The sequence below is a fragment of the Bufo bufo genome, chromosome 6, assembly GCF_905171765.1.
Source record: "Bufo bufo chromosome 6, aBufBuf1.1, whole genome shotgun sequence".
NCBI lineage: Eukaryota > Metazoa > Chordata > Amphibia > Anura > Bufonidae > Bufo > Bufo bufo.
In genome coordinates this window covers 294491967-294518609 of record NC_053394.1, presented here as the reverse complement: position 1 = coordinate 294518609, position 26643 = coordinate 294491967, and the positions used below count along the sequence as shown (strand labels likewise).

General features: G+C 43.1%; 1 protein-coding gene across 1 annotated transcript in view; it reads right to left on the bottom strand.

Annotated features, from left to right (window-relative positions):
* The window catches only part of LOC121005251 (junction plakoglobin), a 37739-nt gene extending 14127 nt beyond the window's left edge, over nt 1-23612 (bottom strand). The window contains 15 exon segments of the mRNA XM_040437872.1: nt 531-686; nt 844-1182; nt 12438-12469; nt 12472-12540; nt 13810-13954; nt 15931-16063; nt 16065-16130; nt 16238-16305; nt 16307-16363; nt 16365-16423; nt 16426-16458; nt 16461-16476; nt 16589-16842; nt 21157-21371; nt 23472-23612. Of these exon segments, the coding sequence (XP_040293806.1) occupies nt 531-686; nt 844-1182; nt 12438-12469; nt 12472-12540; nt 13810-13954; nt 15931-16063; nt 16065-16130; nt 16238-16305; nt 16307-16363; nt 16365-16423; nt 16426-16458; nt 16461-16476; nt 16589-16842; nt 21157-21371; nt 23472-23491 (1662 nt within the window). The 5' untranslated portion in view covers nt 23492-23612.
* Between the last annotated feature and the right edge of the window lie 3031 nt (nt 23613-26643).

Below are 26643 nucleotides of genomic sequence, written 5' to 3'. Positions count from 1 at the left end.
TCGCGCATACAGAGCGCTCCATACAGTACGCTCAGGTGTGAACCCAGCGTTAAGGCTACAAAGTTGTCCCCCTTACTTACTGGGTTGTGCTTATGATTTGTCCATTAAGCCATATTTTAGGGCTTATTCAGATGAGCGATCGGAAAAAAGTTCTGAGAGATGACAAAGATGGCGTCGGTGTGCTGCTCCTTTTTCCTCACAGACTCTCACTTGATTGAGTCTTGAGAAAATTGGCGCTATATGGTGCATGCTGCCATTTTGTCTGCATGGACCAGTGATGCAGGAAAAGGGAACTGGCCCATTGACTTTAATGGATGAGCGTTCAGTCCAGGTGCGGTCTACACTACGCCTGGATAACACCTGGACAGTAAAATCATTCATCTGCATGAGCCCTTAAAAAGAACATTAAGCTTGAGATAGCTCAGAAATGGCCACCGACCATCACCACATAAGCAAAACAAATGCAGTCCTACTGACTGAAATTCCTAAACCATGTTCCCCCATGTCATGATTTCTCATCTAAGACTCACCGTGTATGGCTGCTGGGTTCCTGAAGCTGCGTGTCTCTGGGCATCTTGGTGAGCTTTAACCAGCAACTGCACCAGACGAGGAATGACCCCAGCATCATGAAGTGGGGCGTGATTGGCAGGGCACAGTGCCAGGTTTCTGATCAAGCCAATGGTTGCCTATTAATTAAGCAAACAGTTATATTACAGAAGAGAGGCAAGAGACTGAAACATTCGGGCAATGTAGTTCTTGCTGCCCACAGCCACCATTAGGGAGAGCTCACTGAAGACCAATGACTGTGTTAAACAGGAGCTGTACAAGTCTGTCTCATCTTACCTTGACCAGCGGCCACTGGAAAGGTTGGCCGATCAGTTTGACGATGGCCGGGATGCCATAGTGAAGTCGCACTGAGTTCTGAGCCACCTCTGCGTCAGGGTGACGGCTGGTGAGATGCCGTAGAGCGCAGACGGCAGGTTCAGCAATGTCGTCCTTGTCACCTGCCCGCAGGATGGTGCTGATCAGCGACTCTACCCCATTGCTTTGGGTCACCAGAGTTTTGTTGCGGCTGTTGTTGCAGGTCAGGTTGGACAGAGTGCCAGTTGCACAGGTCAGGACGTTGACATCATCTGAGCTCAGCTGGTTGACCAGAATCTTCAGCACATTGTCCAGGCCCTCCTGCAAATGAAAGTGATAAGCAAATACTGTAACTACGAATAGAAAGTTAGCAAATGTGAACTTTGGCCTGTGACCAACATGAGGAGCCTCGGAATATAATCTACAGACTTATTACTCTGCCATACAGTGCTCAGAGAGCCAGCGAGGTGAAGGCTACGTGCAGTGTACTATCCTTCCTCAGTACAACGCTCCCTGTGACGTGGGACAAATACTGCTTATGCTAGCCTATAAAACGCAATACTAAGGCCCCTTTCACACGAACGATACGGATCGTGTCAGAATGTGTTCAGTGAAACTCGCACCATTTCGCAAGCAAGTTCAGTCAATTTTGTCTGCAATTGCGTTCAGTGTTTCAGTTTTTTCCGCGCGGCTGCAATCAGTTTTGATGCGTTTTTCACAGAATTACAAACATCTCCTAGCAACCTTCATTGAAAAAAGTGGGAAAAAAAAAAAAATCTGGATGCAATGCGTTTTCTTACTGAAGCCCCATTTACTTCTATGGGGCCAGGGCTGTGTGAAAAACAATGTAGAACATGCTGCGATTCTCACGCAACGCAGAACTGATGCGTGAGAAAAAAAATAAAAAAAACCTTCATGTGCACAGACCCATTGATATGAATGTGACAGGATTGCTATGTGTTCACTTCATGCAACGCACCTGCACGGAAAACTCGCTCCTCTGTAAGAGGCCTAAGGGTACGTCCACACGGGGAATAACCCATTCACATGAGGATACGTTGTGCATTTCGCAGTGGATTTCAGTCTACACATTGAAATCAGACATGATGTGGCTCTAAGATACTCTAAATCAGGAATGCCAAACCTGCGGCCCTCCATCTGTTGCAAGTTCCATTGTGCCTTGACAGCCTATAGCCATCCGTGCATGCTGGGAGTTGTAGTTTTGCAACAGCTGAAGGGCCGCAGGTTTGGCATCCCTGCTCTAGATGGTGCAGATTAGCTGCAAAATTGCAGCTATCAGTCCCATATGAATACACCATAAAATTTTACTTCAGTAATCACTTTGACCTATATCAGGCTGAACAGGTACCTAGTGTGGCCAAGATGAAAATGAGAAGCAGAGACCAGCAGGTACACTAAGGCCCCTTTCACACGAGCGAGTATTCCGTGCAGGTGCAACGCGTGATGCTCCCGCACGGAATCCGGACCCATTCATTTCAATGGGTCTGTGTACAGTCGTGGTCAAAAGTTTTGAGAATTACATAAATATTGGAAGTTGCTGCTTAAGTTTTTATAATAGCAATTTGCATATACTCCAGAATGTTATGAAGAGTGATCAGATGAATTGCATTGTCCTTCTTTGCCATGAAAATTTACTTAATCCCAAAAAAACCTTTCCACTGCATTTCATTGCTGTCATTAAAAGGACCTGCTGAGATCATTTCAGTAATCGTCTTGTTAACTCAGGTGAGAATGTTGACGAGCACAAGGCTGGAGATGATTAGGTCAGGCTGATTGGGTTAAAATGGCAGACTTGACATGTTAAAAGGAGGGTGATGCTTGAAATCATTGTTCTTCCATTGTTAACCATGGTGACCTGCAAAGAAACGCGTGCAGCCATCATTGCGTTGCATAAAAATGGCTTCACAGGCAAGGATATTGTGGCTACTAAGATTGCACCTCAATCAACAATTTATAGGATCATCAAGAACTTCAAGGAAAGAGGTTCAATTCTTGTTAAGAAGGCTTCAGGGCGTCCAAGAAAGTCCAGCAAGCGCCAGGATCGTCTCCTAAAGAGGATTCAGCTGCGGGATCGGAGTGCCACCAGTGCAGAGCTTGCTCAGGAATGGCAGCAGGCAGGTGTGAGCGCATCTGCACGCACAGTGAGGCAAAGACTTTTGGAAGATGGCCTGGTGTCAAGAAGGGCAGAAAAGAAGCCACTTCTCTCCAAAAAAAAACATCAGGGACAGATTGATCTTCTGCAGAAAGTATGGTGAATGGACTGCTGAGGACTGGGGCAAAGTCATATTCTCCGATGAAGCCTCTTTCCGATTGTTTGGGGCATCTGGAAAAAGGCTTGTCCGGAGAAGAAAAGGTGAGCGCTACCATCAGTCCTGTGTCATGCCAATAGTAAAGCATCCTGAGACCATTCATGTGTGGGGTTGCTTCTCATCCAAGGGAGTGGGCTCACTCACAATTTTGCCCAAAAACACAGCCATGAATAAAGAATGGTACCAAAACACCCTCCAACAGCAACTTCTTCCAACAATCCAACAACAGTTTGGTGAAGAACAATGCATTTTCCAGCACGATGGAGCACCGTGCCATAAGGCAAAAGTGATAGCTAAGTGGCTCGGGGACTAAAACGTTGACATTTTGGGTCCATGGCCTGGAAACTCCCCAGATCTTAATCCCATTGAGAACTTGTGGTCAATCCTCAAGAGGCAGGTGGACAAACAAAAACCCACTAATTCTGACAAACTCCAAGAAGTGATTATGAAAAGAATGGGTTGCTATCAGTCAGGAATTGGCCCAGAAGTTGATTGAGAGCATGCCCAGTCGGATTGCAGAGGTCCTGAAAAAGAAGGGCCAACACTGCAAATACTGACTCTTTGCATAAATGTCATGTAATTGTCGATAAAAGCCTTTGAAACGTATGAAGTGCGTGTAATTATATTTCACTACATCACAGAAACAACTGAAACAAAGATCTAAAAGCAGTTTAGCAGCAATCTTTGTGAAAACTAATATTTGTGTCATTCTCAAAACTTTTGGCCACGACTGTACATGAGCGTTGGTTTTAACGCATCACTTGTGCGTTGCGTGTAAAATCACTGCATGTTCTATATTCTGCATTTTTCATGCAACGCTGGCCCCATAGAAGTGAATGGGGCAGCGTGAAAATCACATCTGCAAACAAGTGCAGATGCGATGCGTTTTTCACTGATGGTTGCTAAAAGATGTTGTTTGCATACCTTCAGTTTTTTTAAATCACACGCGTGCAAAACGCATACAATCGCATTGTACCCGCGCGATAAAAACTGAACATCGCATACTAAACTGAATGACCTTGCTTCCTTTTTTACACTGAACGCATCCAGACCTAATCCCCTCACCTGCAAGGGGCCTAAGTGTCAGCACTGGTACAGCGGGTGAGTTTTTTTTTTTTTTTTTAAACATCCCAACCCCTGCAGTGTCCTCAGTATATATAGTGTGACATCACAAAGCTGGGAGGTTCAGGTTAAGCTCCCTCACGTTCAAATGGTTGAGGGGAGTTATTTATTTAAATAGGACCCTGCAGAATGGAGGGCACTACTGGGCCAATAGTTATATTGAAGGGTACTATTGGGGTCATTTTATATACATGGATACTGTGAGAGGCAATATATAGACATGGGGGAGGCATTATAGACACTGGGGGCACTACAGGGGTTCATTATGTATTATGGTGGCTATTTAAACTGTGGCCATTGTGGCGGTGTATAATTTATATTGAGGGCACTGCTGGGGTTGGGATGTTTTTTAATGGCCATGAAAAACGGATGCAAAATGGCCAATAAAAAAAAACAGGAGAACAGCCAGAAAATGGATTCAGACAAATGCAGAATGGCCACACAAAAGAAAAAAAAAAAAAACAGTGGGGCAGATTTTTTAAAAGTGGTACAAAGGAAAACTGGCCCAGTTGCTTATTGCAACCAATCAGATTCCACCTTTCATTTGTCATAGCTCCTTTGGAAAATGAAAGGCTCAATCTGATTGGTTGCTATGGTCAACTAAGCCAGTTTTCCTTTATATCAGTTTTGATAAATCTCCAGTGTCTGTTTTTAATATCAATTGTTTTTAATGTTAGCCTTATGGGGTCTGGATGCCATCAACAAGAAGGCCAACTTCTAACAGTTCTTTTTTTATTCTCCTAGTATGCCACAGCATTCACAGAAAACGGTTACGGTCCTGAGCGGGCTGAGGATCTCATTTGCTCATTAACGCACAAATGATACCAGCATCCATGCTCATGAAACAAATACACTGCAAGTTATATAAATCCATTGAATCAGATCCGATAACAGCTGCTTGCTGATTGCTTCCAGATAAACTTATCAACTTTTTTTCTTTGCACCAAGTAAAATGTGAACTGATAATTCTGGAAGAAATGCAGACGCATTATAAGGATTCTACATTACAATTTACATTTCTAGATGAAAAAGTCAATTTTATTCATGGAATGAATTTCAATATAAGCATGGCAAAAACTGTCTAAAAACACCAAGATACTCCAGGAAGGATATTAAAGAGGAATAATGGTATTAAGCTGCTGTCTAGTTCTTGAAGTAATCCCTCCTTTTAAATCACAGATGATGCCAATAATACATATATGTATCCGCTCTTCCGGATTATGCAGTAAGAAATAAGGCGTGAGTGGTGACAAATGGGAGAGGACACAAAGGCCGAGAGTTCCAACACACGCTGAGGTGTGGTCTGCTCATAAACTGCACACCTCTGCAGGCTTACATGTGAGGTGTGTGCAGTCTCTCAGGTCTACACACCCATGTTTGGTTTAATTGCTGCCTGGAATATTGTTCTTCAACCCGTCACTGGAAATGAGGCCGGTTCAATAAAAGCCAGCAGTTTATGGGATCATCTACACTGGCTGTCATCACTGACTCAAGATTGTAATGCAGGTACAGTCAGGTCCATAAATATTGGGACAGTGACACTTCTAAATTTTTTGGCTCTATACACCACCACAATGGATTAGAAATGAAACTAACAAGATGTGCTTTAGGCTACTTTCACACTTGCGTTCGGGGGCTCCGCTTGTGAGCTCCGTTTGAAGGCTCTCACAAGCGGCCCCGAACGGATCCGTCCAGTCGTAATGCATTCTGAGTGGAGGCGGATCCGCTGAGAATGCATCAGTCTGGCTCCTTTTGTCCTCCGCTCAGCAGGCGGACACCTGAACGCAGCTTGCAGCGTTCAGGTGTCCGCCTGGCCGTGCGGAGGCAAACGGATCCGTCCAGACTTACAATGTAAGTCAATGGGGATGGATCCGTTTGAAGTTGACACAGTATGACTCAATTTTCAAACGGATCCGTCCCCCATTGACTTTCAATGTAAAGTCAAAACGGATCCGTTTGCATTATCATGAACAAAAAAAAAATATATATATTTTTTGTTCATGGTAATGCAAACTGATCCGTTCTGAACGGATCTAAGCGTTTGCATTACAGGAGCGGATCCGTCTGTGCAGATACCAGACGGACCCGCTCTGAATGCAAGTGTGAAAGTAGCCTTACCTGCAGACTGTCAGCTGTAATTTGAGGGTATTTACATCCAAATCAGGTGAATGGTGCAGGAATTACAACAGTTTGCATATGTGCCTCCCACTTGTTAAGGGACCAAAAGTAATGGGACAGAATAATAATCATAAATCAAACTTTCACTTTTTAATACTTTGTTGCAAATCCTTTGCAGTCAATTACAGCCAGAAGTCTGGAACGCATAGACATCACCAGACGCTGGGTTTCATCCCTGGTGATGCTCTGCCAGGCCTCTACTGCAACTGTCTTCAGTTCCTGCTTGTTCTTGGGGCATTTTCCCTTCAGTTTTGTCTTCAGCAAGTGAAATGCATGCTCAATTCGGATTGAGGTCAGGTGATTGACTTGGCCATTGTAGAACAATCCACTTCTTTCTCTTAAAAAACTCTTTGGTTGCTTTTGCAGTATGCTTTGGTCCTTGTCCATAGTGCACTGGGAAGCGCCGTCCAATGAGTTCTGAAGCATATGGCTGAATATGAGCAAGTAATATTGCCCGAAACACTTCAGATTCATCCTGCTGCTTTTGTCAGCAGTCACATCATCAATAAATACAAGAGAAACCAGTTCCATTGGCAGCCATACATTGCCCACCACCATGCTTCACTGATGAGGTGGAATGCTTAGGATCATGAGCAGTTCCTTTCCTTCTCCATACTCTTCTCTCCCAGCACTCTGGTACAAGTTGATCTTGGTCTCATCTGTCCATAGGATTGTTTGTTCCAGAACTGTGAAGGCTTTTTTAGATGTCGTTTGTAAACTCTGGCCTTACTGTTTTTGAGGCTCACCAATGGTTTACATCTGTGGTGAACCCTCTGTATTCACTCTGGTGAAGTCTTCTCTTGATTGTTGACTTTGACACACATACACCTACCTCCTGAGAGTGTTCTTGATCTGGCCAACTGTGTGAAGGGTGTTTTCTTCACCAGGAAAGAATTCTTCGGTCATCCACCACAGTTGTTTTCCCGTGGTCTTCTGGTCTTTTGGTGTTTGCTGAGCTCACCGGTGCGTTCCTTCTTTTTAAGAATGTTTCCAAAACCGTTGTTTTGCCACGCCTAATGTTTTTGCTATCTCTCTGATGGGTTTGTTTTGTTTTTTCAGCCTAATGATGGCTTCTTCACTGATAGTGACAGCTCTTTGATCTCATCTTGAGTTGACAGCAACAGATTCCAAATGCAAATAGCACACTTGAAATGAACTGTGGACCTTTTATCTGCTCATTGTAATTGGGATAATGAGGGAATAACACACACCTGGCCATGGAACCGCTGAGAAGCCAATTGTCCCATTACTTTGGTTCCTTAACAAGGGGAGGCACATATGCCAAACTGTTGTAATTCCCTACACCGTCACCTGATTTGGATGTAAATAACCCTCAAATTAAAGCTGACAGTCTGCAGTTAAAGCACATCTTGTTAGTTTCATTTCAAATACATTGCGGTGGTGTATAGGAGCCAAAAATGTTAGAAATTGTGTCGATGTCCCAATATTTATGGACCCTGACTGTCAGTGTATATGGATGCCAACTCCCATTAAAAGTAGTCATCCAGTTGGGGTAAAATATATATATATATATAAACACACACAATTCTGGCCATGACCCCAGTCTATAGCTTGATACCTATGATCAGATGAGAATTGGGCCCCATTCACACATCCGTATTCAAGCGATCCACATTTTTTGCAGATCGGATGTGGACACATTCATTTCAATGGGTCCGCAAAATATGTGGACAGCACATTGTGCTGTATCCACATCAGTACGTCCATTCCAAAAAAAGGATGCAACACAGACGTCATCTACATTTTGTGGACCGCAAAATACATATAGTTGTGTAAATGCACCCTTAGGTAGTGCAGGTGGAAAAGACTAACTTCATGGCAGCGCTAGAGATGGCGACCAAAATGGTCGCCAATGCGCCTCAAATTGCAGATGGCGACAAGGCTTTTTAGCCTGGTCGCCAATGCACCGGGCTGCCGCTGAATATTGCGGCGGTGCATGGGAGCCCCAGCGCAGGCGTTCGCTCAGCAGCACAGGGGAGAAGGAAGCAGTCCCTCCTCCCCTGTGCCGCTGCTGCCATCAATAAAAATACAGAGGGGAAGAGGAGGGGAAGGGTTGTGGCCACTGCTCCACCAATGATGTTAACTCACCCATTAATTCAAATACAAGAGGCGGAGGCTGGCTGCAGAATCACATAGCCTGGCACCCGACCTCTATGACAGTAGCTGCAATCCGCTGCCCCGCGTGGGTGATTAATATAATTTGTAGCGCAGTGGGCCCCCCCCCCCTCCCCCAGTATTAAATATTAAAAACACTGGTGGCGCAGTGCGCCCCCGCACCATGTAATCTAATCATTGGTGCAGTGGCCACAGGTCCCCTCCGAGGCAGTTCCCATCAGAGCCCCAGCAGTGTAATCGCGAGGGCTCCGATCGGTTACCATGGCAGCCAGGACGCTATTGAAGCCCTGGCTGCCATGGTAAGCTCCCTGCTGCCGTGTGCACAAAGCCCAGGCAGCAGGGGACAGTGTAAAGTCCTATTTACCCTAATAGAGCTTTATTAGGGTGAATAGGACAAGGGTTGTAGCCCCTAAGGGGGCTAATAGTTAGTAAATAAAAAGTGTATAAAAAAAAAAAAAAAAAAAAAAGTTTAAAAAGACAAACACCAAAATATTAAGTATAAATCACCCCCTTTCCCAATTTTACTTATAAAATATATAAACATATTACATATCGCCACGTCCGAAAAGTCCAAACTATTAAAATATTTTAAAAATCTTCTATGCAGTGAACATTGTAAAAGGAAAAAAAAAAAAAAATACCCGTGTCATCTTGTCCTCCCAATAAGTAGGATAGGACTGTTCTATTAAGGGCCAGACATTCCATAAAATGCGGAATGTTTTTTTTGGTATTGTGACACCCCTAATATGTAGTGCTCGCTCATTATTATGACTGCGTCTCACTTCTCCAAGTCTTTTTTTTTTACTATAATTATATATTTTCAATTTGTAGACGAAAAATGTATTTGGCTCCTAAATTTTTCAATTTAGGAGGCCAATGGCTCCTGTTTATTTTTTTTTGTCTGGAGCACTGCATGGTCAAACCAGATACAGAGAAGACATTCATCCTTTCCACAACTGGTGAGATCTTATCAGGATTGCATGATTCGACCCCAAGACCATGTTTACATGCGGTAGAATTGTTGCACATCTGCAGTACCAATTCTGCAGTCCAAATCTGTAGCAATTAACAGTACAATACATGCAGATTGGGTTAGTAAAACCCTATCCCCACACAGCAATAATCCGAAGCGTGCTCATTATCCTGTGGAAAAGCTGAAGACTTTCACAGGGTTGTCATAATCTGCTGCATAATGTGAACGGAACCCATGCGGGTTAGCAGCGGAATAGCCAATCACAACAGATTTATTTCCACTGTATGTGAACATAACCTATAGGTGCCCATACACCAAAGGGACAGTTGGCCCAACCCATTGATCTTGGCATGAGGGTTGTCCCAACACTCCTGAAATAAAAGGTTGCGGGAAAGCAGAATCGGGAATTCTGGATTTCGGCACGCCTGATCTTTTTCTCCCACAGAAGATATACCACTCTGAAAACAGCTGAGGGAAGTCAGAGGAATCGCTGTCAGCCGAATGAACACTTAACCAACATCATGGGCACCTTAAGAGATATGAATGACCTACACATAGCCAGTAGATCTGGTGAAAGGGGTTATCCCATGAAAAATATTTCACATGTTTCAAGTTAGCAACTGGAACTGAATACTTATGTAATTACTTGTAATTAAAATTTTTGTATAACTACTGCATTATTCAATAAATTATTTTTGTTGAGGTGGTCACACATGCTCCGTTTTATTCCTTCTTCTGTTAGATGCTGTGACATTTACAGGTTGCAGAAACTGCAGCAGAAAGGACATACCCTATGAGCTGTAATGGGTAGAAAGTTGCAGCAGAAAAAGTCATGCCCCCGAGCTACCAGTCTGAAATAATCTAGCAGAACAAATCGGAGCAATGAATGGAGAGATCGCTGGATCCATGTGGTTCTAGCTTTTCTTTCTAGAAAGAGATTGCCATTTACTATAGAATGGGCGATTTTCATTTTTACATCATGGTCTAAGAAATAAAAATGTGACAGCATCCAGATGTAAATTAATATGATTATATATTATTTGACAATGACCTAAGGCTACTTTCACACTTGCGGCAGTGTGATCCGCGGGCAGTTCAGTCGTCGGAACTGCCCGCCGATCCACCGATCTGCCGCTGACTGACGCTGGGTTTCACACCAGAGCGTTCTGAAAGGAGCGCTCTGTTGCGCGATTGTACGGGCGTTTACAAGCGCGCATACAGAGACAAGTGAACACACATTGTCGCGTGTTCCCGAAAGTCTATGTACGGGAACGTGCGACAAACGCCCAAAAAAAAAACGCTCATGTACTTGTTTGAGCGTCGGGCGTTTACAGCGCGATCGTACGCGCTGTAAAACGCCCAGGTGAGAACCATTCCCATAGGGAAGCATTGGTTTCTCCTTGTGAGCGTTTTACAGCGCATAGGAACGCGCTGTAAAACGCTCAGGTCTGAACTGAGGGTGAAGGCATTTGTGAGACTGATCCGGGTGCGGATCCGTCTCACAAATGCATTGCAAGGACGGATCCGTCTCTCCGCTTGTCATGCGGACCGACGGATCCGTCTTGTATATTTTTTCACATTTTTACCGATCTGCGCATGCCGGAACGATGGATCCGGCATTCTGAATGCCGGATCCGGAGCTAATTCATTCCTATGGGAAAAAATGCCGGATCCGGCGTTCAGGCAAGTCCTGAGTTTTTTCGCCGAGAGAAAAAACCGTAGCATGCTGTGGTTTTCTCTTTTGCCTGATCAGTCAAAACGACTGAACTGAAGACATCCTGATGCAAACTGAATGGATTACTCTCCATTCAGAATGCATGGGGATAAAACTGATCAGTTCTTTTCCGGTATAGAGCCCCTGTGACGGAACTCTATGCCGGAAAAGTAAAACGCTAGTGTGAAAGTAGCCTTAGTGAAGTAGAAAATGTTGCATTTTTTTGAGAGTGGGATTGGTGAATAAATTATGTTAATTCACATCTGGACGCTGTCAAATTTTTCCTGCCTGGACTGTGGATCCAAAATTTGGATGTTTTGGACAAGTGAATTTTTGGATCCAGCAGCTGAGCTGCAACCAGTCTGCTGCTAGCAATTTCTTTCAGACCTGATTAAAGGTGGGAAAGGGATCAATCAGCATAAATTCAGCTGTAACCCACTGGTATGTCGGACCAAGTTTGGGAGGGACAAATGAAAATGAACAAGATGTTATTTCTGGAAAACTTAACCTATTCAACGAATGTGACTTATTAGGCATTTTTACCATTTTGGAATTTCAGCTTAAAAAAAAAGCTGCGAGTCATTATTATTCCCTGTACGTGTCATGAATCTGCTTATGACAGCTTGTCATGACACAAAAGGTCCATATGTCACATGCAGTCCCCCAAAAAGAGGTGACAGAGCTGATAACACAAGTGTACAGCGCTGCCTTGACCACTTCCTTATAATACAATATTGCGTAATTTATTATAGCCAGAATTTGTCAGAACATTTCACTACTGTAAGACAGGGAAACCATTTAATTCTCTGAAGACATCACATCTTCAAAGAAAACCTTAATATGGTTTCTGTATGGACCTTCTCAGACGTGACAACAAATGACTGGTCAGAAACCTGAGCATTTTCTTCAGTATTAATGTCGACACCATTCAGAGCCTTCAATAGACAGTTGGGAACCACCAACCATCTTAAAAGTCAGCTAATAACAGACTGGGTGAAGAGTAGCCATGTACTACAACATTAAGTTCTGCCTGGCCGACATCCTAGTGACCAAAAAATGGCAACAAGCAGATATCAACTGAACATACATCTTAGTCTTTTACAATGATGGTCAAGTTCCTCACCTGTTTAGTGGCGACATCAGACAAGTTTCTTAAGTCCACAAGCAGTTCTGTACAAGCCTAGGGCTGGAGCTAGTGAGATGTTTTCCCAGAGCCTGCATTCCTCCTAGAAACAAAGATGACTATTAAAGAGCTACTTGAACATAGGATGATTAGAAATGTATAAAAAAATAAATAAAAAAAAAAGACTGAGGAGACCCAAGGCAACCATAATACGCATGATATAACATGTCCCAGTGTCTCATCAGCCTAAAATGTGAGATGGCCCTTCAGGCTGCAAAACATTCAGCTATTAACATACCTAAATGATAATTTTCACCTTCATCTTTGATCGTAAAGAGACTTAAGAGAAATTTTTTAAATTGTCCCACTACACGCATAGTCTCCCCAAAGAGATCTAATATCACAAGGCTTTGGGCATATCCAAAAAGTTTACAACAGGCAAGGTTAGAAAGTCGATTAGATCAGTCCATCAGCCACGGACCATGATGAAGACAGAGCATATAAAGCCATTGCAACCTCGAGGTAGGATGTCCAAACATGAAAATGGGTCTTACTTAGTTAAAAAAATATATATATACTACAACAAATGGATGCATAATGTGGAAAAATCGAACTTTGGTGACCTGTACTAAAGCTGCGCAACTGAGGAGGGCAATTACTTCCACTCCATAACATATGACTACTAGGATCTGTACCCATGGGGATATAGTACATGGCTGAGGTTCCCTTGTGGACCAGCATGGCACGCAGACATGTGTGACAGGTTATGGAGCACTTTTTATTTTATTTTACACATGGAGCTTTCAAGTACATCACAAAGTTTGCTCAGACAGACAGACTAGCAGCTGACCCACTGAGTGGAAATCAGTGGAATTACCGTAGTGGTGAAGGAAATGGACAAAAATTACATACTATATAGCTGAGACTAAAGGAAATCTATCCTCCTCCTTCACAAGAATGCAGAAATGTCAGTCATACATCACCAAAAGCCCCAAAGTCCCCCTAGGACAAGGCCACCATACAGTAACCAGCTTAGGGTGAAAAAAATTAAATAAAATCTAGAGCTTGTACCGTTACACGCGATTGGAATATAATTCTGAGCCATGCTCATGAGAATCCTCATGGAAAGGAAAGGGGAACAAACATTACAACTGTGACCTTATCAACGGGCCTGGACAAAAAAGAGGAAATGTTGTGGCTTCAGCTCGGAAAACATGGGATATAACATCTGCAGCTGTATCTACAATGAATTCCTCCGGGATAATCAACTACCTTCACAATGGGCTTTGTGAAACACAGAAAGAGAAAAGGAAAAGTAGGCTGCTCCACCACTCAGATTTATACGCCAGCTGGGTGATCACAATGTACTTACCAGCATCAACTATGGCTGGCTTGTTGCTGGGGCACACAGACAGGACTTTCAGCACCCTGCTGGTGGTCCACAAAAGCTTCTCGTAGTTGTAGGTCCTCATAATGTGCACTAGACCTTGAGGTCCTCCATTGGCCAGGATGATGAGCTATGAAGATGCAAGGTTTCAGCTTAGATAGAGCTTTGTTGAAGGTTAATACAACACGGACTGCAATACCGAACATATTAAGTGCCCCCTACAATGCGGTTGCTCAGTTGACACTGCAAGATACCACTTAGCAAGGGAGCATCATAGGGCCAAATCAGAAACAGATTCTTTATTTGGAGTCTCCTTCCTCTTCGGAGGTTTGTGCCTGATCGGTTGGGGTCCGACCGCTGGGACCCCTGAACACGAGAACAGTTGTCATGCTGAACTTCATATGAGGGGGAAGGGGGGGGGGGGGGTGGACAATACAGGACCACCATTTTCACGATCATGAGAACCTTCTCTTAATTTTAAACAAGTTTATCTTGACGCAGGTTGGTACTGATTTTGGAATAAAGTAGCCCCTTTAAGTCGAGACCATATTTACTGCAAGATCGACCTGAAGTTATAAGCGGCAAAGGCAAATGATAATGCAGAATGTTCTGCTCAGTATGCGTACACTGGAGGTATCGATCTACATACTCATAGATAGAGGATTAGGTCTAGGTTGATACACGTTTACAGATAACCAATCCACAATTGCCCTTGCCATCTTGTTCCATTTCTAAATATGAATGTTTTTTGAGCAGGAGGTGGGGGGGGGGGGGGGGGTTCTTTCCGGGTTTATTTGACTTTGCAAAGCTTCCCCGAAGCACAGATCTCAAACCATTTTACGCTTTATTATGTGGTTTGGATGGCAGCTTGTTACAAATCAAGGACAAAGCAAAACGCACAGAAATAATGTCATTGCACTGGTATTTATAGAAGGAGAAAAAAAGTTGAGAAAACTTTGCGAAAAAGGTGTTTAGTAAAATAAGACAAAGTTCAGAGTTTTAATTTTTAATCCTAAGACAACTTCCGAAGTATAAAGGTCAAACATTTTCAATTTTAACCAGCAAGTTTGTCCATGTTCCTTTAAGGGGTGTTCCATTTGAATAATTTCTATTCTTCAAATCTATTAGTTCTTATGGGCATAAGAGAAGGTCTGTCTACCCATTTCCTCCAGCAATAAGTGCTCAACGCTACGGCCAGTTCCACACAATCATGTTCAGTCCAGGCTGTAGTTCCTGAAACAAGCACGGTTCCTCTGACATGAGCTAGCTGTGTATTCCTGCCTCACCGCATATCTATTGTACTGTACACACATAATGGTGTGCGTACAGTTCAGCATGTCAGAGGAGCAGGGTTCAGTCCAGGATATACAGCCGTCAGAGCATGTTTCCTGGACTGAACGGACAAAACGCAGATCCACAAAATATGGATGACGTCCATGTTGCAGCCATTTTTTTTTTGCATACCCATAAACTCAAATGGGTCCATGGACTTCATTTTGCGGCCAGAATACATCATGTTCTATCTTTTGAAAAACAGACGTATGGATGCAGAAAGCACACAGATGATCCATTTGCTTTTTGCATCCGTATGTCTGTTACACAAAGATGGAACATAAGGCAAAATGCGGACCACAGACCCATTTAAGTCAACAGACAACACAGACGTCAACCGTATTTCACAGATCCACATTTTACGGACTGCAAAATACATATGGTCAAGTGCAAGAGGCCCCATGTGTATGAGCACCTTAACAGTATTTCTCCATGGGAAAAAAAATTGTTCATATTTGGGATGATTATTCAGATTTTATGATTAAGGCCATTTTTAAAAACCACATGGTGCCATTCAAGTTCATTGATCACCAAGATAACCGTGCAAACCAATTATAATATGCTAAATCTCTATGACAGTGATGGCTAACCTCAACTCCCAGCATGCTCCATTCATATCTATGGAGTTCCGAGAACAGCTAAGCAAGTGTGCATCTTGGGAGTTGTAGTTTTACCACAGCTGGAGTGCCGGAGATTAGCCATCACAGCTCTATGAGAATGACACAAAGCTAAACTTGGGTAACTAAAGAGTCTCAGTGCAACATATTGGCTCACCTTGCTCTCCTGATTGCCATATGCCAAGAGCTGCAGACAGTCTGTTGTAATGGCCAAAAATTTGGCGTTATTCTTGTTAAGCAGTGGCACCATTTTCTGCAGTCCATCGGCCAAGCGCACAGCCATCTGGCACCTTCCTGGTACAGCAGAGATTGTGTAGAGTTGTGATTGCGTAAAATAGCACAGATTCCACTGGAGAGCTAAAAACACAAAACAAAAAGTAAAAAAATAATGTATTACGGTCTAAATGAGACCAAGAGACACTAGACACAGTAATAAGATAACAAATGGTGGGGAAGTTAGTTACCTAAGCATACGAACGAGAGCAGGAATTCCTCCAGACTTGAAAATGGACAGGAGCCCTTCTCGATGGTGGGGACAAGTTGTGCAAAATGCTAGTGGTACAGCGGGCAGTTTCCATGTCACTTGTGCTTCTGCATGGTACGCACAACAGCTGCAACGATTTGCGGGGACTGCATCAACGCTCTACGGATGCTTCCTTTTTGGAGAGCTGGTTAACGATCATAGAGCCTTGTTCACTACCACCTGATAGAACAAAAATGATGGAGCTTGTGTCACTTAGGTCCTTCATGAACCTTAAACTGCACCTTTTTATCACCCAAGATCAATCAACTTAAAAGGTTCACCAAAGCCTTACCGGATCCTCATCATTCAGGAGTTTAGTCAATTCAGGGATAGCACGGGTGGCCAGTTCAGCATCATCTTGGTAATTGATGAGGTGGACAAACGCAGATTTCAGCATTTGTGAGGGCTCTGCAAGTTTTTTGCACATTGGTCTGTTGTCCATCAAATTGTGTTGACAATAGGGTAAGATGTGTCCTTCCACCGTTTCTGGATACATTGCTGCACGAACACGCTGGGCTCGTGTCATGGCAAGCTGAGACTCCATATCTATGTGAAGATAGATAAGTAAACATTCAGAAATTGATAAAGAAATATTGGCAGAAACCAGTGGCATAACTAGAAATGACTGGGCCACACGGCAAATTTTTTAATGCAAAATTTCTTTGCAACCCCCACTCCTGTGCCTAGTCAAGATGGCTCTCTAAGGCTAGGCCCAGCAGCCGCTCAATCCATTTCCTACATGCATATACTATATGTCATTTGATTGTATATAGTGTCACTGTATATAATGTAATTGTATACTACTGTTGAGGGGTCCTTGACAAAATCTCTTTTAGTCCTCCTCCTGGGTTTGCCCCATACTAACTGCTTCTGATATAGTTACGCCCCTGGCAGAATCTCAAGAACCCACTTGGTTAGCCTACATTGAGGGTTACCTCATGGGATTAGGTTCATAAAAGGAATATCAGTCAAGACAAAGAAGGAAAACCACAAATCGAAAATCCTCAATTCCTCAAACTGAATGATGGTACCTTTTACAGTCCTGATTATAATACCCCTAAAATAAACATAAATGGTACAAAATGTTGACAGGACCAATGAAACCATTGAGGACTTAGCTGGTGAAGGATCGCTTTCTGTACCCTTCACCCTGATATGTAGCATAGCCTCATTATGAAAACTAGGGGAATTAGCAGAGAACAACTCTTATAGGTTGACACGCAGTTCTCAAAGAAAAATGTATCGGCTTAATAAAGATGGAATCGGAAGGTCAACTATATCTACTGGTGACATTTGATTTTATTACATACTATTAAGTCCAAGCATATAGGGCCTTGCCGCAGCCATATCAATCAGAAGACCCCAATTTTACTCCCCCATGCAACAGATCCCAATGCCCAACCACCAAGCTTAAAGGAAGAAGCCACTCGGCCAACAGTACAGCCATTGCTTGCCATCCTGAAAGGGACTAAGGGGCTCCTCAAGCAGCATTTCCACCACAGCCTATTTACAGTGCAGTTGGCCAATTACACAAAACTTTTACAGACAGGAAAACCTGGGAGTCAATTAGAGGCAACAAAGAAAATGGCTAACAAAACGCATTTGGCAAATATACAATGCATTACGGAAAAGCTGTCCATTAACATTCTCCTTGCAGAGCCGTGACTGCTCAATATGAATAGCATGGGTGGTTACCGTATATTCCTGTACGGTAACTGCCACAGGGCTAAAACTTGTGTCAAGGCAACTGATACATTCGTAACAATCATAGTTCTTAGTGAAAGCTGCAAATGGTGTCCCAAAAGCCACAATGAGTGTATGATACTGGTGTTCTAAACCAGTTTAAGGCTGCAGCCAAGGCTGGCATCATGGGAAGCTGCCATAAAGACGCAAACAGCTTCTAAAGAGGTTGCTTAAATATGCTGCAGACAAGTGCAGAGTAACAATGAAGCCTTTATTCCAACACCCAAGGTCTGAATCGCTGCCACACTAGGCTGCCGGTGCCAGCTGCAATAAAAAGAAACAGTTCCCCCCTGGAAATTCACATGAACGAGACAGTGCGTGAACAGCCAAACAACAGCCTTCTATGGTATGTGCTATCTGTGGACACTCCTCCAGCTTGAGGGCCAAAGAAAACCATAACTGCTTCCTCTGTGTCAAGTAGAGGAAAGATGGTGCCAGCTTAAAGGGGTTACCCAAAGATATAAATGTATTCGCCCATCTTCAGGATCTAATCTGACTGCTGCTCCATTGATCTGGAGAAACTGGGACTCCCATTCTCATGATCGGTGGGGATCCCTGCAGTTGGACCTCCACCAATCATAAGTATGGGAGTCACGATTTCCCCAGATCAATAGAGTGGCGGTCGACTATGGGTGCTACACTCTCTTCTCTATGGCACTGCAGAGATGGGAGTATACTGTTCTACCACGATCTCTGGCAGTCTTAAAGAATAAATGGAGTGGCAGTGCGCATGTTCAACCACCACTCATCCAGGGAACTCGAGACCCCCATTTTTGCAGTCAGTGCCAGCAGCCAGATCTCCAAGTAAGGACCCGAAGCACAAGTTAGTTTAAATTAACAACTAAATTCAGTTCAGAATATAATCCAAATAACCAATTTGAGATAAAGAAACAAATTGCCAGAGCAGGAATGTTGTAGTCGTACTGATGTGTATGTGTGGTGACCAGTACATTGGTAGGATGGGCGGGGAGTAAAAACAGGATTGGCTGGACATATTAGAAACATTAGAAAGGGTTTGATCACTCACAACGTGTACCAGCATTTCAAACAAGAACATGAATACAATCCAAAAGGTCTGTATGCTGTGGTATTTGTCGGGTTGACCCACCGTGGAGAGTGGGGGGGTCACATCATTAAAACGGTTGCAAAAAGACAAAAAAAAATAATTTTTTTTTTTCTGATAAAATTGAATGTGGAAATTTACATTTAATTGCTTAATGTCAATTTTTTGGGCTGTGTTCACAGAGTGCAGTCTTAAAGCATCATTTTCCTTTCTCTTTGGCTGGGAAACGGATTCTCCGAATGAGTAGTTTACTTGGTGCACTGAGATGGCCATGATTGTATTGGAGGCTGCGCTAGAGCCATGCAGGGCAAATATACCAGTATGATCGATTTGATATATCAGATACACTAATAGGGATCTGGTATTTTTTTTTATTTATTTCTCTCTATATTTTAACCTAAATTAACACCCTTTGGCCAAGTAGGTGAAATATTGAAATTGACAATTTCGGGCCGTATTCACATGGTGCAGTTTCGATGCAGTTTTTACCCCCCTCCTTTTTCATTTTGGGACTGGGAATGCATTTTATAATGGGTTTGCTGAGTCCTACTTCATACAGGCTGGTAGCTACTGCAGTTAGGAGCTACACTGTGTGAATGCACCCTTATGAGGTTTTTAAGTGAAGTGACTTGTGACCTGGAAATGTTGGTGCTTATGAAATTAAAAATGTGGACGCTAGCTCAGAATAGGAACACCTGAAGAAGCCTTGTAAGGGGACATTAGTTTGGTACTTATGAGCTCCAGATCTTTTCTACCATTTTACTATATGATTTACACAAGATGTTCATCTTTTGACTGACCTGAAACAATACAGCAGATTGTTTTACCTTAAATGACTCTGCACAAGGTTCTCTCTTTGTGTCTCCATATTCCTGTGACTGGAGGATTGCGATCCAAGATGCATAGTGCCAGCTGGCAACAGTGATCTGAAAGTGTGAGGGGGCTGAAGTGTGGCCATCTACAGCAACTTTTAGTGATCCATACAGGAGGGAATGTCGACAAGGATGCTACGAGGAGACTAGTAAGAGGACAGTGCCTACATTGTTAGTGAGAAGATCGCTTCTTTGGAGTAAAGCAGGCGCATTCACAGCCGTTTCTGAGTTACAAGGGTTAACAAATCAGTTTGTTTGTAAGCCGTCACTGTGCCTTCTCCAAATTCCCTCCATGGCTCATGTGTAGCATCTATGACCTTCTGGCCTGAAACACTCATTGTAGCTCAATTTGTTTCAAACTGATAAGAATAAGGCTACTTTCACATTAGCGTTTCCAATTCCCCTATTGAGATCCATCATAGGATCTCAACAGCGGAAGAAAACACTTCAGTTTTGTCCCCATTCATTGTCAAAACTGAACACACCAAAATGCATTCAGTTCCATATGGTTGCGCTCCCACCGCAGACAGAACGCTGCTGCAAGCAGCGTTTTTCTGTCTGCGATGTGGTGCAGAGCAAGACGGATCAGTCATGACTCACAATGTAAGTCAATGGGGACGGATCTGTTTTCTCTGACAATCGAAAACAGATCCGTCCCCCATTGATTTTCAATGGTGTTCATGACGGATCCGTCATGGCTATAGAAGACATAATAGAACCGGATCCATTCATGTTGTATTATTGTAATGGAAGAGTTTGTTTTTTTGCAGATCCATGATGAATCTGCAAAAACGCTAATGTAAAAGTAGCCTAAGGCTTAAATAAGTGTTTATGGAGGTTAGGAGATCAGGAATGAGAGCTACAAACACAAAGTGACAGCTTGCAAACTGATTTTTTTTAAACCTTGTATCTCAGAAACAGCTGAATATTTTCATAACTACTAATTAAAAAAAGGATTTTTAGTTTAAAAAAAAAAAATGCAATATTATATAAAAAAATAATAATATGCTCCTGAAGGTGTACATAGCCTTTAAACTAAAAGTGGCGGGCTGGGATTTTTTATTTTTTTCTTCACCGCTTGTGCTCTACATCCTTACTTGGCTTCCGTTTATTAACTCATGTTCTCTTTGCAGAGGGGAACGCTGCACTTGGAAAACTCACAATTCCTCCTACAAAACATACCTGGTGCTTGTTGCTGTGTATAGGTGGTGGTCTTCACAGTTGTGTACTGTTTAGTGTAGCCCATGTCGTCATCCTCCAACAGCACGGTCTTGCCATTCAGCGATGGTGCAGAGGTGTTCATGCCAGAGTTGATCCCAGAATCGTAGGTGTAAGTTTTCTGCCACTCTGTGACCTTCATAGGCCGCTCCGCTACGTCAATTAACTCCATTCTACTTCTGTAAAGAAGAAAACAGCGAGAATCAGTTCCGTCTGCTCAATTAATTTACCCGCAATGCACAGAGCGCACCAAGTCCACAGGAAGCCATCTGTCTGCAGAATAACCAGTAGCTGAACGTAATCACAAGAATGCTAAATCCATATGGATAGGTCATGTACGAAGCAAACAATACACTAAATGGACAACATCGCCCTCAAAAATCTATAGATATAATAAAGGGTTTGTATGTAATAGAGGCTAAAGATATATGCGCTCGCGCTTTTTATGGAGAGATCTGGCATTAGTGAAACAGTCAGCTGTTCTAGAGTGGAAAAAACAAAAACCTCAAAAGACATTTACAGCTGGCGTCCATGGTGAAAATGTTTTATGCAAGAGACAGCTGGCATATAGTCATGGAACAGGAAGTAAGCAGCAGCAATTCTCCACATAGGTGTGTGGGTGTCCTCTGCGCATACCCAAATGCAAAGAATATACTATACTACAACATAAAGTTAGATAAAGTGGAGTAACACAGACGGCATACTATACAATCTTCAACAGGACTGGGCGAATAGCTATATAGTCATTAAACAGTGCCACTAATGGCTAAATAGACAGTTGGGTTGCTACTGCTCAAGACGAGTGGTCTCGAAAGAACAGATGCTGGAGAAGATTATTCCCAGTTTGATATCAGCAGATGCTCTGCAAAATGCATTTTTAAACATGGTCTTGGAATTGGGAAGAAACTGAGCAGTCTCAAGGCTCAAAGGAATTAGCAAGCCAAAAATCCCATTATCACACCCCTTACCCTCTTCCCTCGGTGGAGAAACACGTCATAGCAGAAGACTTCAGTGTGAATGAACATAAAAATATTACTATATCCACATAAAAGAGCAGAGTAGTTGGCTGCCACTCAAGCCAAGTTAGGACAAAAGAATACCAGGTTAGACAAGGTCAGATATTAGTAGTCAGAACTTTTGGTGTGCAGTAGACTTTGGATCGTTAGCAAATGCCCCAACATTTGCTAAAGCTGTCAAGTAATATTTCATAGGAATGATTAACTTTACAGTGACGTGATGTATAGCAGTTTAAACCTCTAAAAAGTTATTTTGAATGCTGCTCATACATAGTCCCATTTCTGTAGCCATACACTGGAAATATCAAGAAGTTCAAGGTGACCCAAAGTGTTCTCATTCCAATCAAAAAAACTGTCACCTTTCTCATAGTAAAGGAAACAACTGTAACCTGTTCATCTAGCAATGAGGGATTGAAGGAACTCCTTGTAGGAGGACTGGAATATTCCTCAATGACCATGTTTCTTGGGGAGACCTCTCACCATGTTTGGCTAACTTCATGAAACCTTGAGAAGGTCTGTTTGTACAGAAGCCAAAAGATCTTTTTCTAACTCCTTGCAGCTATCAAACAGTTATAGAGCCATACTACAAAAATGTGACTAAGATATTCAAGAATAGTAGCAATGCAATACAGTAGTAAGAAGCTAGAAGACCACCATGGACACTCTACAACTGAACCATATCACACAAACAAGATTTATAAGTTATACGTATGAAGGAGAAATAACTATTAGGTGACTAAGCCAATATAAATGTGCTTGTCCTTTATCTTGAACCCTATAAAAAAAAAAAAAAGTTCTTGTTGACAATTTACCCCATTCCACCAATATGGAGCTGATCTAACACCTCGTTTTCTAAAGCTCCAGACAACTCAAAGTCTTTCTGGGTCAGATAACGCAATCCAATATATAGCACTAGTAAAGGAAAGACCCAAACAGCCTGTGGAGCAGAAACTTTGAAGGCTTCTTCAGTGTTCATGCTGGAGATTGCACACGAGTTGGGTAAAAAAAAAAAAACACATTTCACTGTATAAACTTGTGGATTGGGGATAGAAAGTAGTAACAGATCGAGGAATAATGCCATCAATGTAAGGACTGTCCAATGTACCATGAGCCATAGAAACAACCAAGTGATTCACCCTCCTCTACCCTCTGAAAAATAATCAAAAAAGTTAGGTAGGGCTGGGTACAGCACTCATAACCCTAATCCTTTGAAGATGGTCTTCAGACAAATTACGTCACTCATCAAGAATAATATCAGCTTACAGCAAGGAAGCACGAATCATTCTTTGACCAGCGGAAAGACGCCTTCTTAGAAAATAAAAATCCAAATAGGGGTGCGGAAAAAAGAAAAATAAGGAAGACAATAAACAAGCAGAGACAAAGCCAGCTGCTCGTCCAAGGGAGGCACACCCTGAGCTGGAATGTCAGCCTGTCACACAGTCCCTGCTTAGGGTTTCCTCTGGAGTTCTAGGGCGGGGAGAAGAGGACAAGCAGGTTTATCTAGAAAATAAAAAGGCAGGGAAGGGATAGGATGGAGAATCTTCTCTGCCCTCTGCCGCCCCACGGGACAGGGAGACAAAGGGCCACACAATGTTAAGTGTGTGTCAACACAACGTATCGACAATGACCCGTTGCAAGGTTTTGTTAGACTGCGAAATGCGGATGTGCTGCCAGTATACAGAGGAACAGAAAGGGCACGCTTGATGCCAAGTTTTGAGGGGCACTTATCTGTGTGCCACAATCGTGAGAGCTAGATGTACTGGACTATTACAGCTGGTATAACAGGACAGAACTTCCCACTGTTCACACCAGCTTCATTAATGACACATGGGATAATATGATGAGTTCTATTCCTCTTAGTTCAGGGCGTGCAAAAGGTAGCAGTAAGATGGCAAATATGCCACATGGTAGGTGGGGGTTGCTGCAGATCTTGCATTTATGATTAGAAGCTAAGAGTTTTTCTTATATGTTAGATGAAGGACACAACCACTAATGGTCACGATTACAGCGTCAGTAGTTTGTCACCCAGCTTTTCAAAATTTGGCATTCTTACCCAAAGGTTGCTATTCCCTCTTGCTCTGTACGTGCAGGTCTAGACTGTAGTGCAAGCTGTCAACTAGAAGTTCATTGCTCGGAGACTTGCACGTGACACCACTCCAGGAGCAAAGGATGATATAAGGCAGGGGTAATGGGTTCTGCCATGTGCCGACCCTCCCCCAGCCTGTAACTGTGACATTAACCAGGAATGCCATTATCAGGGCTGGTGGGGGTGTCAATAACAAGTTCATACAGATGTCCTATTAATCAGAAATTCCTTTACAGATAACAGCGAGGAGAAACCCAACCACATGCTACAAATTCACACGTGGCTCAGGCTGCAGACACTCGCCCCCGGTACACCATGTTTTTTTTTTAGACCGGCATGGTGGCACTGTACATGCAGCTAGGTCTTTTGGAAATTGTTTGCCCAGTGATTCACGACAACTGCGTGCTTCTCCTCCGCCACGATAAAACTAGGGCTTCCTGTCAAGCGTATTATCCTGCACTGCCAGGCCTGCTAAATAATGCAGCAAGTGACACATTCGCTTCCCATCGGAGGCGGGAGACCACGACAGTCAGAGGGGAACTGTCTCTCTGAATACTAAAGTATAGCAAATTCCCCAAGTTAAAAATGAGTGGCGGCATCAATTTAGTGGACAGCGCCCCCACTGCGTATGCGCTGTAAACCACAGTGACATTATGAAGGCATTTGTTAAACCACAGTGACATCTGTCAGGTCAGCTATACAATTAGTAATTCAGTAATGTTCATGCTAATGGTAAGTGAATCACAACCCATGGGAAGACGTGAAATGCTTGCCACACCTGTAAGGCTCTGTTCACACATTAAGGATCTGATGAGGATTCCTTTTCTAAATACTCATCAAATCCACCAATACTCTGCACCCAATGCAAGTGAATGGGGCGTTTTAAACTCTGATCACACACAGCATGGGGGGAAGACACAAACACTACAATCCTAGAGTTTATTTTCCAGTTTTTTGTTTTATTTTTGCTACTGGTGTTTTTGTTAATTAGGTGGTGTCTTTTTTTGCAAAAACTTCAACTAAAAAAAATATATAAATAAATGTAAAAAAAAAAAAAAAAAAAAACCACACATATTCTGCCTGCTTTATACTGGTAAAAAATTTTTTGGACTACAAGTAAAAATTCACTTATGTCCAAACCCTGAAAAAATGGGGCATGAAGTGGACCATGAGCTAAAGGACCTCTCAATATACAATTTTGATGGCTAGGTATCTACTAGAGATTTCATATTTTTTAATTTGTTCACACTTCATTTGTTGGTAAAAGGTGAATTGCGTTATGGATTCCGTTACCACGGACCATAACGCAAGTTTATAACGAAATGCATAAAGAAATACCTTTAGAGGACTCCCTTGCATAACGGAAACGGGACAGATCCGTTTTGCAGGCTATAGACTTCTATTATGATGGAATAAATAACGATACCGGGATTTGACATTTATAGATACTAGGCTGCCCTACTTCGCAGCCTAGCATCAGAGAACATGGAGTCAGCGCGCTCAGGTTTCCATAGCAGCACAGAAACATAGAATGTGTCGGCAGATAAGAACCATTTGGCCCATCTAGTCTGCCCAATATACTGAATACTATGGATAGCCCCTGGCCCTATCTTATATGAAGGATGGCCTTATGCCTATCCCATGTATGCTTAAACTCCTTCACTGTATTTGCAGCTACCACTTCTGCAGGAAGGCTATTCCATGCATCCACTACTCTCTCAGTAAAGTAATACTGCCTGATATTACTTTTAAACCTTTGCCCCTTAAAACTATGTCCTATTGTAGCAGTTTTTCTTCTTTTAAAGAAGAGAAGGGGAGAAGGAGTCACTCTCTCCCTCCCCCCTGTGCTGCTGCTGTCAATAAGAAGAGAGGGGCAGGCGCATTGCGCCACCAATGATAGTTAACCTTTAATACAGGAGGCAGGTGCCGGCAGGCAGCAGAATCACATAGCCGTCACCCTGCCTCTGTCAGGGAGCTGTGATCAGCGGCAGTTAACCCCTCAGGCAGTTAACCCTCCCTTAACTGCCGCTGATCTGCTGCCGGCACCTGCCTCCTGTATTAAAGGTTAATTATCATTGGTGGCGCAGTGCGCCCCCCCAGTATTAAAATCATTGGTGGAAGTGGCCACAGGGTCCCCTCCCCTTCTCATTGGTGGCAGTGGCAGCTTCTGATCGGAGCCCCAGCAGTAAAATTCTGGGGCTCTGATTAGTTACCATGGCAGCCAGGACACTACTGAAGCCATGGCTGCCATGGTAATCTCCCTGCTTCTGTGTGCACTATGCACAGGGCAGCAGGGAGAGTGTGAAGTCCTATTCACCCTAAGGGTCCATTCACACATCCGGAAATTTA